The 14,535-nt window shown below is 54.8% G+C and overlaps 1 protein-coding gene across 6 annotated transcripts in view; it reads right to left on the bottom strand.

The window, feature by feature from the left end:
* KCNAB2 (potassium voltage-gated channel subfamily A regulatory beta subunit 2) overlaps positions 1 to 14,535 on the bottom strand; it is a 91,961-nt gene that overhangs the window by 47,725 nt on the left and 29,701 nt on the right. For 4 of the 6 annotated variants that reach the window (XM_058552752.1, XM_058552751.1, XM_058552753.1 and 1 more), the window contains 2 exons: positions 6,080 to 6,205; positions 4,552 to 4,593 (listed from right to left, as the gene is read on the bottom strand). In XM_058552752.1, the coding sequence (XP_058408735.1) occupies positions 4,552 to 4,593; positions 6,080 to 6,156 (119 nt within the window). In that variant the 5' untranslated portion in view covers positions 6,157 to 6,205. Of the gene's footprint in view, positions 1 to 459; positions 546 to 4,551; positions 4,594 to 6,079; positions 6,206 to 14,535 lie in introns of those variants that run through there. The other 2 variants (XM_058552754.1, XM_058552755.1) reach the window with 2 other exon arrangements.

Below are 14,535 nucleotides of genomic sequence, written 5' to 3'. Positions count from 1 at the left end.
ATCAGCAAACCAAGGCCTGAACAAGCAGCCCCGCTCTCCCAGGCCGTGTTTCCAGACAGACCTTTCAGACAGCCACAAACCTCCCTGCTGTCACTCCCGGGAAACTCGAAAATGCTGAATCCTAACGGTGAGCCCAACAAGGTAGGAGCGGTTTGCCCAGGTCTCCCCCAGACGGGGACAGCCAGTCGGCGCTCGCTCGGTGGGGCTGGGGGGCAAGCATGCTCAAGCGGCAGACACCCACCCTCCTGCCTCCAGCGGTCATCTCACGGGGACCTGGGGCTGGCTTTGTTTGAGGTTTTCCCCTTTGAAAAAATAGAGGGGGTCTAATTTCAGATCAGCCTAACGCATCCCCAAATACCGGCCCTCTGTTATTCCGTTCCTAGGACACTTGTCCCCAAGCAGCATCCCCTGAAGAAGGTGGCTGCCACTTGCACTCCTGGAGCTGACGGGGCCACTCACCTGCCTTCTGGGCGTCTGCTCGTTAAAAAGGACACCGTCTGGTTTATTAGGGTCCACCACACGCTCTGAGGACCTGGCGCAGCAGCTGTTTCATTAGGGAGTGTCACTGCAGAACGTCAGAGGCAATTGGTGAGTGAGGAGAGTCCCACAAGGGTCGAGTTTGGAGGCAGCGAGTCCATTAGTCCTATTAGGGTGTTTTCATCTCAGTGAAAGAGGCTGAATTATTCACGAGTGTCTCTTCCCCTAAAAGCCCGGGAACTGCAGTTCCGTGGTGCAGCCTGGCAAGGCCACTCCCGGCATGCGGGGCTGGGAGGGGGCCACTGGCTGGGGTCCTGCGATTCCCCAGGGCACACCCGCCCTGCTTCCACTGCTCTGAGTGCCGGAGACACGGACCACAGGTGGAGAGAGGCAGGCTGCGCTTTTTGTTGCTTGAGGACGGGACCTGGCTTGCAGCTTCCGCCGCACCACATTCCTAACTGTGTCTGCAGGGGGGAGCCGGGTCCCCACGGCATGTGACCACCACCCACAGTGAACGGGCTGGGGTCTGGCGAGACCTCCCCTTAGTACACGTGGATGGACACCCCCCCCTTCCACCGGGACGTGCCCTAGATCGGTATACCCTATACTGCCAGTACCATAAATGGCCGGAAGTTTCTAGAAGTCTGCTATTTGGACCCTAGGCTGCCACTTCCTCCAGGCAGGGGCACAGTGACCTTTCTTCACAGCACACGTCCTGACTTGGGGTTTGGGAAATGCTTTGAGGCTGCGCTCTAGGGTGAGGCTATGCTGAGCCCCTGTTCCAGGGTCACGACCCTGGTGGCACTTTGGGTCACCCCAGGATGCCAAACAAGTCTCACCCTGACATTATCTTCTGGCTAAAAGAGAGCGCCAGTGCACGTGGGATTCTGGAAGGAGGCTGAACTGTTTACCCCATGATAAACCTGCAAACAGGGTGGCTGCCACCCTGGGGGGAATCACTGCCTCAGACCCGCAGCAGAAGGTCAATGAACTGGGAGGGCAGGAGGGGACACAGAATTGGAGGCAGCGGCAGTGGGTGATTATCCCGTCGCTCCCCTCTGTCAAAGCAACGTCCCTCTCAGTGCCTGCCCATCAGTCACCAAGCCCCGTGGATGTGGCCTCGGACACCCTGACTCTCCTTCACTCTCTTCCTGTGGTTCCTGTGGTTCCGTCCCTCTCCATCTTTCCTGGTCTCCCACATCCAGCCTCTCCACCCTGCATCTTACTCCCTGCTACCCAGCTTCCTTCCTACAGCAGAGCTCTGATCCCTGCCCTGCTCCAACACCATCGATGGCTCCCCAGTGCCCATGAATGCAGTCCAAGCTCTTCTGCTTGACATTCAAAGCCTTTCCCCATCACACCGCCCTCTTCCTCTACAGTTTGACCTCTCGTCACATTCCATCCCATCCGTGACGGCCCAGTCGGAACTGCCAATTCCTGTTCTCTGTGCACCCCTCCAAGGTGTGGCTCAGGCTGTTGCATCTACTGGAGTGTTCTTCCCGGTCTCTGTGCTGAATCCTGCTGAGCTTTCAAGGTCTGGCTCAAAGCCCCATGCTGGCTTCTCCACAAAGCCTTCCCCGACTCCCAGCTGGCTGTGACCACTCCCTCCTTCAAACCCCAACAGCTCAATGGATTCCTCCCACAACAGGTTTTGCCTTCTAGATTTTATCAGAGTTATTCGGGTTCTGGGGTAGATTGCATCACTGTTGCTGATCCTTTATCCCGCTCTGTATCACATGACTGTGGTTCCCCTCACGGTGGGAGGAGGATATGTTCCTGCCCTTGACACTGCGCTTGGTCACGAGAATTGCTTAGGCCTGAAGAATAAGCAGAAGTGACAGTGTGCTGGTTCACCACTGTGGGTGGTGCCTTCAGAGACATTACGTGTTTTTGCTTTTCCTCTGGCACTTCTGCCTTGAAAAGAATGTGTCTGGGAAGGCCCCGGGATAAGAAGGACAGGGAGACGGTCAACACCTGGACCCAACCTGCAGCTCAGAGACAAACTCAGCTGAGCCCAGCCTAGATGAACTCACTCTAGTCAACCCACAGACATAGAAGAAATGAATGCTCATTGTTGTATGCCACTGTGTTTTGGGGTTGTTTGTTATGCAGCATTCTGTGTGAGAGCTGACAGATACAGGGTCTTACCTCCCTTCCCAGTCTGTGAGCTGCTTGAGGGCAGGGTGCACGCTGTGAACATTTACCGTGTTAGAGGAGGGGGTGCCACACTGTTGACTGACTTAAACAACCATCCAATAGCCATGTCAGTGCCTTGGTGATGAGGCTGTCCCATGCACAGTGGCACCGAGTTCGCTGAACAAAGATCCCACCCCCTTAGAGGTCATCATCACAGGCCTCACAAGAGACACTCAAGTGTCTGTGTGAAGAAGCCACACTAGAGATGCAAAGGGCAGGACGGCCAGAGCTGGTGGCATCAAAAGTGGAGCTGAGAGGCTGAGAGGGAAGTCTGCAGATCTGGGATTCAGTTCTCCAACAGAGCGCGCCCTGGGGCAAGCAGGCCTCATGCAACAAGACGCTCATCTAGAGGGTGCCCAGAGGGGCGGATACCAGGTTGGATCCATGGGTTCCAACGGCCAGCGAGGGGTGTGGAACACTGTTTCATTTCAACTTGGCCATATCCAACAAATTCCTTGGCACCTTCTGCGGGCGAGGCCCTTTCCACCGGCCTGTCAGTGCCTGGGATTTTCCCTCCTGCTTGTCTCCACTCACTCCTTTCCGTCCGGAAGTGAGGCAGGCCCGGGATCTCTGAGGACACAGGTCAAGTGCACGTGTGGTCAAATCCTTCTGGGACGAATGTCACACATTCATTCTGACATATTAGGCCATACACCCATACATGATGATAAACATTTCATCCAATAACAGCACTTGCAAGCCTAGGTTCAGACCTAACTATTTCAGGCAAAATCTTTTCTAGCAAAAATTTCAGTAGAATCAAAGATTTGGGTATCTCTTTAGAGCTCACTAGAAGGAGCGACACCTCACAGGAGGCACTGAAGCAGTGACAAAATTAGCCTGAGGACCCAGGCCCACAGTCACATTCAGAGATGCCGAGGAAGGAAATACCGGATGGAAACTGAGTGCCCCCCCAACCCCCACTGCCCGAGATTCCCAGTGCATCGGCAATTACTGCCCACGGCTGTCACCAGTGGGTGTGCATGACCCTGGGGAGCAGGTTCTGGACAGAGACCTCCCAGGCCTGAACACCAAGACACACAAGACACACCAGGGCCCTGCCCCCCAGAGCCACACTGAGTCCCCCACACAGTCCTGAGGCTGGCAGAGCTGGCCCACGGGTTCTAGAACCCTGACATTTTCCCGACAGGAGGAAAATGTCAATTAAAGTAAATTCCTAGAGTTAGAGACTTTCCAAGAAGCATGTGTCTTTGTGGTGCATCCCCAACTTTACAGGTCGGGAAGCGGTCGCTCAGACGAAGGAATGGACTGGCCCAGAGGATTTTGCCGCAAGCCCGGGTCTCTTGACGCCACGTCCCTCTGGGGCACAGCCTCCTGCCTGTGAACACTGGTGTGCCGATTCGCCAACAGGGAAACGCATCAGAAAGATGTCAGAGAGTCTGCCCTGATCCAGGTCACATTGCAGCTGCGCACCCCCGCAAAGGCGCTGGCCTCTGATTACTCCGAGAGCTCTGCAGGCTACAAATCAGCCCAAATCCAAGGAAAGGAGGAGAAGGGTTAGGCTCGTCACACCGACTTTTACACTGATAACCTAAGAAGCACAAACCGGCAACAACAGGCAAGCACCTCGTTGCTGCCTGAGAGTGAGGTTTTAAGGCAGATCTGGTGAGAGCTAAGCAGGTATAAGAAGTCCATTTCTCAAAGGAAAGCAAATTCTCGAAGATTAGCACACACACTGAACCGACTTCACATCTTCATCGGGACAGTATGGAATGCCGTGTGGGTGGGCACCAATCTTACTGGGGGACTTTTACATCCGAGAAGTCACCAGCACACCCGACCTGGATGGGCATGGCCCTCCCACCCACTCCCCTGCCTTCAGCTTGCGGGTTTTAGGGAAAACAGAGGGCTTGTTACCTGTAAAACTGCAGCTGTCTTTTGGGACTCCCGTACCGAGTACTGCGGACAGCAGTGGAGGAGAGAGAAACAGGAGAGGGAGAGAAGAGAGAGAGGCCACAACTGACATTAACCACAGGCAGGTGCCAGCCAGGGAAGCATCAGCAACACCTGCAGCCCCGGCCCCACCCCTCTGTTCCGTGCTGTTGGCAGGATGCGCGTTGGGTACCAAGCGCTCGGCGGCAGCGCCACCCAGTGGCACTCGGAGGCAGAGGCCCGCTGTATTCAGACACTTGGGGTTCCTTCTGTGCCTGGCCTCATTCCCTCACGGAGCCGGGATATGAAGACAAGAGGTAACGGGGTGGGGTGGTGGGGTGGGATGGACAGTCTGTTTGGGTTTTAATGAAATACGCTTTAGAACAACAGTTGAAAACCCTCAAACCTTCTTGGTGCCCGTCACCCCACATGCTGGCAACTCTGCATGTGACCATGGGGTTCTTTTTAGGACTTTGGTGAAGGAGGGACACCCCATTGCCCTGTGGGTTCCATGGACACTCGCTCTGACTCAGGCGCTAACAATTATCTAGGAAGGTCCGATTAATCACGGACTGACGGGCCCCGGGGTTCTGCCTGGGCCCTCATCTTTTGTGACAGTGACTGCCATCTGGGTTCTATGCTCTGTCCATGGAGCCAGCAGCTCACACCCAGCGCCTTTCCGCCTGCCCTCCCTGTGGTTCAACCTGTACTATTTTCCAAACAGGAAGATCCAGAGCTGGATTTGGAAGTGGCTGTCAGAAGTAGGAGGTCAGGGCCGGCCCCGTGGCTTAGCAGTTAAGTGCGCGCGCTCCGCTACTGGCAGCCCGGGTTCGGATCCCGGGCACACACCGACGCACCGCTTCTCTGGCCGTACTGAGGCCGCGTCCCACATACAGCAACTAGAAGGATGTGCAACTATGACATACAGCTATCTACTGGGGCTTTGGGGAGAAAAAGAAAAAGGAGGAGGATTGGCAATAGATGTGAGCTCAGGGCTGACGTTCCTCACAAAAAAATAAATAAATAAATAAAAAAAGAAGTAGGAGGTCAAGGGTGCCCCTGAGCACCTGGCCGCCCCCACCCTCCCTGGGCATTTGAAAATGGGCAGACATGGTTCCCACAGGCTTGCAAGGCTTTGAGACTCACTCAGGGCGTTGGGGGAGCTGGTGAGACACAGGGGGCCACACGAGCCTTGATGTGTAAGACGAGAGAAAGGGAAGCCGGGAAGGGCCCCCAGCTCACTCTCGGGCCTCTGTCACCTCCAGTGGAATATTTCAGAGGAGTCAGGAACAAGGCGGAGTCTTGTCCTGGCTCCATCCCACCCGGAAAATCTTGGGCTTTTCTTTCCCACTTTGGTTTTGAAAGCTTCGGTTCCTTTCCTTAGAGAAAACGCTCGCCCATGTGCACCTCAGAGCCCTGTGGGCCTCGCTCGGTCCTTCCCTCTGGGTCAAGGGGAGGAGACTGACCTGGGCTGACCCTGGGAGGGGCCTGGGGGGTGGGGCGGGGGGGTCACCTGTAGATCATGCCGGGGGAGCCGGTCTGCCGCAGGGAGAGCCGAGCTGGGGAGCCCGTAGTCGATTCCGGATACATGGAGCCGGCCTCACTGGTCCCGACCTGTTCTCTTCACGGAGGGAAGATTCTGGAGGAAAAGCCAAGTGGGAGGGGAGGTGGTTAAAAAAGACCAACCGGGTCTCGATCATGAAGGCCCAGTTCATCGGGCATCTGTATGTCCCCCATCAGACAGACAGACCCCGGAGGCTCAGATGAGGCCGACGATCGGGTCCAATGACTCTGCAAAGGATTTCTACTGCATCTCTCCACTTCCCACCCCAAGGCTTTGTGGGGGTCCTTCCGCCCCGTGACTGTTTTTCTGAGGCTCTGGGAGCACTTTCCTATTGCCCAAACTATGCATAAACAGTGGTCCCAGAGGGAATCTGTGGACTTGGAACTCTGGACTGTCTTCCCCACCCCAGGAAGTGGCACCACTGCCACCCAGGGTCACCCTCGATGCCTCACCTTCCCTGACCCTTGACTCCAGCCCACTGCAGCTTGCTAGTACCACTGCTCAGCTTTAAGGAAGGCAGCTTGTCAGATGCCTCAATGAGCCCCAGCACCTGGGACTCATGCCCTTGTGTACCCCCTCCCCTTGAGTGTGCGCTGGACCTAGGGACTTGCTCCTAAGCAACAGAACATGGCACAAGTGACACAACGTCACTTCCGTGATTAGGCAACACAAATCATGCCTTCAGTCTTGCTAGCAGGCTCTCTCCCTCGCTGGCTCTGATGAAGCAAGCTACCATGCTGGAGAGGCCCATGTGGCAAGGAACTGAGGCCCTCAGTCCAACAGCCCACAAAGAATGAATCCTTCAAATCATGGGAGCTTAGAAGAGGATCCTTCCCCAGTCAAGCCTTCAAATGAGACCCCAGCCCTGGCCAAGACCTTGACTGCAGGCTTGTGAGGCTCTGAAGCAGAGGACCCAGGTAAGCCGTGCCTGCACTCCTGACCCACAGAAACTGAGATAAGAGAAGTTGTTTTAAGCCTCTTAGTTTGTGGTAATATTTTATGCAGCAACAGATAATGACTGTGATAGCCAACATCCCTCCATTCACTTCTCCCGCTGCTACCCGTGGGCTGAGCTGCTGTCACCTTTCACCTGAACCACGGGATCAGCCTCCTAACTGCTCCCCCTGCTTCCACCCTCAGGCCTGCACCCCGTGCTCCACCAGCAGCCAGAGGCATCTATGTCGAAAGCAAATTAGGTCGTCACCCCTCTCTTCCCCTTCCCCAGCCATGGCTCCCAGGCCCTGGTGCTCTGCCTCCTGACTCTCTCTCCACCTGCAGCCTCTTACCCTCCCCCCTTTACTCACGGACCCCAGCCACCTAGGCCTTCTCAACAGGCCAAGTGCATGCCCTCTGCAGGGCCTCTGCACTGACCATTCCTTCTGCCTGGAACGCCCTTACCACAGGCCTTCTCATTGTTGGGCCTCTCCATCAAGCCTGTCCCTGACCCTCATGCTCAGGGCTTCCCTCCCAGCTCCCAGCCTGCTGTCCTGTGTAGAGAGGCTGTGTAGGCGACACCAGCCGACCTTCCTGCCGTCTGTCCCTGGGTTCTGCTCCCTCTCTAGAGTACCAGCTCCCCCAGGGCAGGGATTTTGTCGGTCTCACTCACTGCTACATCCTCTGTGCCTAGAGCAGGGCCTGGCACTCGGCAAGGGTTAACACACGGCTTCTGAAAGAGTGACGGTCCCCTGATCCAAAATCATGTGGTCCTGCACCGACGGGCAAAGGGAGGGTCTGGGCTCAAAATACAGCCCTACCTGAGACGGGGCCCTGAAACTGGAGGGTAAGCATGCTCCTCAGCCGAGTGCCCACCTGGAGGGCTTGGTTCATGTGACTTGCAGTGACCTCCCGTCACCGTCACTGGGACGTGGGCTTCCTCTGGACATTCCCCACCCCCTGGCACTGGCACCTTCGTGGTGCAGGATTAGGTGCCGCTCATAACTGAGGTCTCTGAGCGAGCGGTGTGAGCATGTGTGTGTGAACACACTGGAAGAATGGGGAGAGAAAACACAGGTCAGAGTCACCACCGTGACAACCTCAGAGATGATGGAGATGGTGGGGTCAGTGATGGTCCCCAGAGTTCTATCCTAAAAGAACCTCATTCAGAGTGGAATGACGAAAAAAATAAAGATGCACTTAAATCCTTAAAAGAAACACAGCGGATGCTGGGCTGATGCTGAATCCATGTCTTTTGGCCCATAGGTGACTCCTCGTGAGCTGTGAAGACGTAATCTGGGCAAACCTCTCCAGGGGCCCCTCTGTGCTCCTTTCACCCCAGACCTTGGCCACCCGGCCCTGTCCACCCACGGCCCGGCAGGCCAGCTCTGAGCGGCCACTGAAGGCCTCTGGATCACCTTTTCCTTTACTCTGGGTTCCATCAGTGTCCCTGTCACCAGACGTACCAGCCTGATTCCCACCTGCCCAGATCTACACAATAACTTCTTAGAGCCCCGAGCCGCTGAGGGACGCTGCACTTTTGGGCCACCACACGCCCAGATCTAACCTGTCGGGAAAGCAGTTGGTTATGCGGCTCTGGGGGAATCGAGTCCCTGCAGCTTTGGGGCTGAGGGAGCCTCAACGGTGGCCTCTCCTTTCAGCCCATTAGCTGCTCTTGGCGTTTGCCTCAGGGCATGAAATCCCATTGGCTCACTAAGTTGTTAACCTTCAGTAAGAGTGTAGTAGATTCACCAGCCCATGGAACGTTTGACGAGGCCCTACTGTGCGCAGGTGCTGGAGGCCACCTGTAAGACACCAGAGAGCCCCTGCCTTGAGGCACGCTGGGGTGAGTGAGGGACACGAACAAGAAACCACAGCCACAGAGCTGAGGGTGCACCGAGCGCCAGGCACTGCGTGCTGGGAGCAGAGCTGTCCCCAGGGCCTGTCTAAATGGTCCAGCGGCCTTGGGGGAGGCGGGGTCCAGGATGTCCTCACACAGGTTAAGGGGATGGGGGCCAGGCAGCCAAGAGCAGGCTGGGATGCCCATGCCCTTCCCTGGAGGGTGTGGCCCACCCGACACCTTGCCATCTCCTCTCTGGCTCTCCCTGGATCCAGCTGCCTAGAGGTGGTGCCTAGCCCCCAGCTCAGGCACTGGGGGTGTTTAACTTCCAGAATTCCAGAATCACAGACTCAATCTGCATTTGAAATGGTGTGGGGACCAAGAGTCTCTGATTCCATAGATGTGGGGTGGGCCCAAGAATCTGCATTTCTTACTAGTCCCCAGGTGACCCCATGTTGCTAGTCCAGGGACCACACTTTGAGGACCGCTGGCCTAGGGCATAGGGCCTGGACTAGGAGTTGGCAAACTATGGCCAGTGGGCCGAATCTGGCCTGCCATCTATTTTTGTAAGCAAGGCTTTATTGAAACACCTCCACACGTTTGTGCTACAAGGGCAGGGTGAGCAGTTGCAATAGAGACCTCCTGGCCTGAGAGGCCTAAAATATTTACCACCTGGCCCTTTACAGAAGAAGTCTGCTGACCCCTGTTCTGGGCCATTCTTTCCCTTCCTCTCCAAGATGACAAATTCCTGCCCCTTTCTCCTGAAGTCCCCACACCTCCTCTCCCACGTCTCGCTCAGCTCTTGATTTCGCTGCTTCCTGTTTCAGGCTGCTCCTTCTCAGTCTCCTCGGCTGTGTCCTGCTCATCTCTGATCTCTCACTTCCGTAGCTGCTCACACTCGGGCCTTGAATCTCCTTTCTTTTCCATCCACACAAAGTTTCTCAGATTTCTGCCAGTCTTCCAGCTCTGAACTCTGTCACTACACTGCAGACCCCCACAATTATATCTCCAGCCCCCATCCTTCCCCCGAACCCCAGACTCATTTCTTCAACTGCCCATTCGGCATCTCTGAGGATGTGGAACAAGCACCTTGGATTCACTGATCCTCCCACTCCCCCAGCCTTGTTCTTCCCACAGCCATTCCCATCACTGGACCATCTTCAGAAACATCCAGAATCCCAAATTTCTCACAGTGATCTCCACCACCTCCTCCCTGGTCTGGGCCACCACCTTCTCTCTTGTAGGTCCCCACAACAGCTTTCTGACAGGTCTCCCAGCTTCCACCTTTACCCCTTATGGTCTACTTTACAGGGGCCAGAGTGAACCTTCTAGAACATAGATCATGTCGTTACTTTACTGGAACCTCCCAATTTTCCCATTCAATCCAGAGCAAAGCCTGAATCTCAGCAACAACCTCGGGGCCCCGCCTTGCCTGCCCCATGATCTCTCTGACCACATCTCCTGCCATCCCCCTCGCTCACTCCGCCCCAGCCGCACTGGCTCCTTGGGATCCCATGACCCCAGCAGACACTCAACCTCAGGGCTTTGGTCCCTGCCCTTCCTTCCACCTGAAGCTCTCTGAATCCAGAGATCCATCTGAGGGCCCCCTCTCCGACCTTTGCCTCTTTATACAAAGGTCACCGTCTCTCTGAGCCTTCTCTGGACACTTTATCTTAAATTGCAACCCTGTCTCCTCCACACTCCCCTAGTCCCTTCCACGCATCATTTTTCTCCCTGGCACTTGTCACCTCTAACATACCTCCTGCTTCACCCACTGCCCCATTTAGGATCCATGTCTCCCTCCCCACCAAGACACCAGCTCCATGAATGCAGGCAGTTTTGTCTGTTGTGTTCACAGCTGTGCCTGACACACAGCAGGCACTCAAATATTTGTTGAATGAATGAATGAATGAATGAATGAATGACTTTGTGACTTAGCCTGCTGGAGGCCCACCGAGAGAAAGCACAAAGGGAGCGGCTGGGTGGTCTGCGTTAACTCCAAGTAGAATACCCGCGGTGACGGGAGGGCCTGGGGATGCTGCCTGCAGGTGGGACAAGGGCAGTCTACTCTGGAGGGTGCAGTGCCTGCTCTGTCCAGCGGGGATGCTCAGGGCAGCTACAGGTGCAGGGACAACCAGTGCCACTGGCTACACTTACGGAGGTGTCCCTGGGGAGGCTACCTGTCCCACTCTGCACCCCTACCTAGCCTGGACTCCGGAAGGTCAGGTTCCCTCTGAGCCAGCGGCCAGCTCTCCAGCCCACAGCCACAGAAGGGCACTGGTTACACTCTGATGCCCACTTCACAAGGAATTGTAGGCCTCACTCCTCCTGGAGGGGCCGGCACCTTTGCTACCCCACAGGGGAGGGAGGGGATCTGTAAGGTTTCCCCACGATCCCTGCTTTGCATTCAGGACACAGTCACAGGGGCAGAGCCGACCTGCCCAGAGCCCACCTCCTCACTCTGCAGCTGCCACCGTCCAATCAGGAGCCACTGCATCCACCCAGCGGCCAATCCCTGAGGAGCCGACATCCTAGTGAAGATGCGGTGAATCCCAGGCCTTGCTGGGCTCTGCATCAGGGAGGGAGGCAGGCAGAGCTCGGGAGAAAGGCTTCAGAAACCATCTGGCAACACACCAGGCTCAGGAGGGGAGGGGGCGCCTGGCAGCTGAGAGGGCGCTGGCTCGGGATGCAGGCTGGGAATCCGCAGTCTGGATGCCTCCATCTCCCACACGTCCACCTGGTCTGTGTGTGACCTTGAGCAAACCACCCCAATTTATACTTGGAGAAACTGAAGCATGAAGCCCTCACAGAGGTCTGACCACACTTTCTCACAGGAGCAAAGAGAAGTAAGACATGAAAATGCTTTGAGCCCAGGAGGAAAGATGCTGAGCAAATCCTAGCTCTCACCCTTCACAGGTGTGCTGACAGCGACGACAGGGGGCCTAAAAGGTCAGGAGGCTCCACGTATGGGCGCTTTCTTCTCCCCAACTTATTTGGAAAACTTTCACACATCAGAAAAGTTGTAAAAAATCAGAATAGCAACAAACTCCTATATACCCTTCATCCTCTTCACCAGTTGTCTGCATTTTACCTCATTTGCCCGCATTCCCTTTCCTCTCTCTCCTTCTCCTCTCCCCCACTACATAAAAACACAGACATTTTTCTGAACCATTTGGTAGTTGTGATCTCGTGTGCTTCACTCCTGAAGACGGCAGTAAACATCCTCTGAGAATAAGAACTTTGTCTTACGTGACCACAATACCTGATCATACCCAAGGTCATCAATTCAATACCACCTGACACAGAGCCCATATTAAAATGTTCCCAATTATTCCAAAAATATCTTACAGCTTTTTAAAAGACCCAGGATCCACTCAACGTCCACAAATGGCCTTGGGTATTTCCCTCTGTCTCTCCTAATCTAGCACCCACAAGACCTCCCTATTTTTTCACGTTTGTCTTTCATGACACTGATTCTTTTCTTAAAAGCTCAGGCCATTTGTCTTGCAGACTGTCCCACATTTTGGATTTGTCTGATTGCTGCCTCACCGTTAGCCTGGACTAAACCTTTTTAAGAGGTGGGTCTTTCTCACGCATCCAACCAGGGGGCACATGTGTTTGCCCAGTGAAGCGAGGTTTGGTCACTTGGCTAAGGCGGCTTCTGCCTGGCCCGGCGCATTCTCTCCTTCCTAATTAACCAGTAATTGTGGGGCGGGTTCTCTGAGGCTGTGCGAGTATCCAGTTCCCCCGCGACACCTCACCGTGAATATTTTCTCAACTTCAGTTTTTCCAGAAGGGTCCATGTGCTGCCAGTCAGGGCTCTGAGTGCAGAGGAGGTGAGAGGGCAGGACGCCGAATTTAACCAGGAAGAAAACAGAAAAACGGATTCCTGGAGGTCCTAAGCTGTCCTCAAAGCCGCAGCCCCAGCGAGGCCTCGCTGTGTCGACTCTCTCAGGGATTGACTGAAGGCCCCGTGGGCCCCTCCAGGTAACCCTGGGGCCTGGGATTGGCCGTGAGACTCTGAGTTGGCAGTCTTCTGGAAAAGTGGACCCATGACATGATTTTAAACACGGACAAGTATGTTTATACACACAGAGGGAAAGCACCAGAATAAACCAGGTATACTGCAAAAAGTCCTGGGTCACAGTGGACCAAGGTGAGGCACCCGTGACCAGACACATGAGCACTCTCTCTCTTTGAGCTTCAGTTTCCTCATCTGCAAAATGGGGGCCTGGACTACATGATCCTCAAGTTCTCTGTTGGAGCTAAGGATAAATGACTGTACTATGCCTGGGGCAAATGTGTCCGGGGTGTGCGAGTTGGAGCTGCGAGGGGCTCTCCCTCTCTCACCCTCTCTTCCTCCCTCCTTCTCTTTCTGATCCCTTCAGATTCAGCATTCAAGACGGAATCCATAGCCTCTCAGAGTTGACCAGAGCTCCTTGCATGAGATGGGAAGAATTCAGTGCACCCAGGAGAGAGAAGAAAATGAACATGCAGCTTAAACTGAGAAACTACAAAGAAAGGTCAGACTCAAGCCCATGAGTGCAGGACAGGGACACAAAATAATAGAAGACACTTTCTGATTGAGCCTGGTTGGGAACCACCTGTGCTGGTTACCCAGATGTTCTGGTTGACTGAGCTGGCATCTGATTTGCATAGAGGAAGGGTAAGAGAGTACAGGAGATCGAACCATCAGGCCCCATTCCTCACTTCTCCCAGTATACATGTCCTCTGCTGGGTGACTTTGCCACCTCCCCCCAACACACACACATATGCGCACACATACACACATGCACATGCACAGACACTTTGGCCAACGGAGAGTGAGCAGGATGACGATGCACCAGCTCCAGCCTTGGCCATAGAAGACTTTCCCTGGAGCCTCTGCCATTGTCATGGAAGAACCTGCCCCAGACCACCCCTCTGGTCTAAAGAGGCTGGGCTGCACATGCCAGAGCCACCAGGTCTAGACCAGGCATTGCCAGTGGCCCTGCAGCGTGGAGCCAGCTGACCATGAATGTGTCATAAATGGCCTGCCACTGGGACTATTTTACAGAAGATGGGTGGAGTTTTAACTTTAGCAGTCCTGGGAGAACATTCTGCTGTGCTTCCATCGTCAGGGCCATCCTAATTAAATTCTAACTCTGGTGGGTGGCCGGGAGCTACCTCCAGCTACTGGAAAGAAGGCCATGTTTGTCTCCCCACTGTAGATTCTGGAGCACAAGAAAACCTGGGCAGTGGAAACCTTTATTCAGTGAGATTTCTTCATCTGAACTTAGTATTTTTTTTTTTGTGAGGAGGACTAGCCCTGAGCTAACATCTGATGCCAATCCTCCCCTTTTTTCTTGAGGAAGACTAGCCTTGGGCTAACATCCGTGCCCATCTTCCTCTACTTTATATGGGACGCCGCCACAGCATGGCTTGACAAGCGGTGCGTTGGTGCGCGCTCGGGATCCGAACCTGTGAACCTCGGGCCGCAGCAGTGGAGCGCGCGCACTTAACCGCTGCGCCACTGGGCGGCCCCTGAAGTTAGTATTTTGAGCACTGAAGAGGGTAACTGTTTCTAAATTGAAATCTTGCCAGAGCCTGTCGCACATTTCTATCTTCTTCTAGGGCTGGGTTGATGACATAA

Source organism: Diceros bicornis, chromosome 13, assembly GCF_020826845.1.
Source record: "Diceros bicornis minor isolate mBicDic1 chromosome 13, mDicBic1.mat.cur, whole genome shotgun sequence".
Taxonomy (NCBI): domain Eukaryota; kingdom Metazoa; phylum Chordata; class Mammalia; order Perissodactyla; family Rhinocerotidae; genus Diceros; species Diceros bicornis.
Note: the sequence above shows the minus strand (reverse complement) of the source record. Positions and strands in the feature narration are given on the sequence as shown.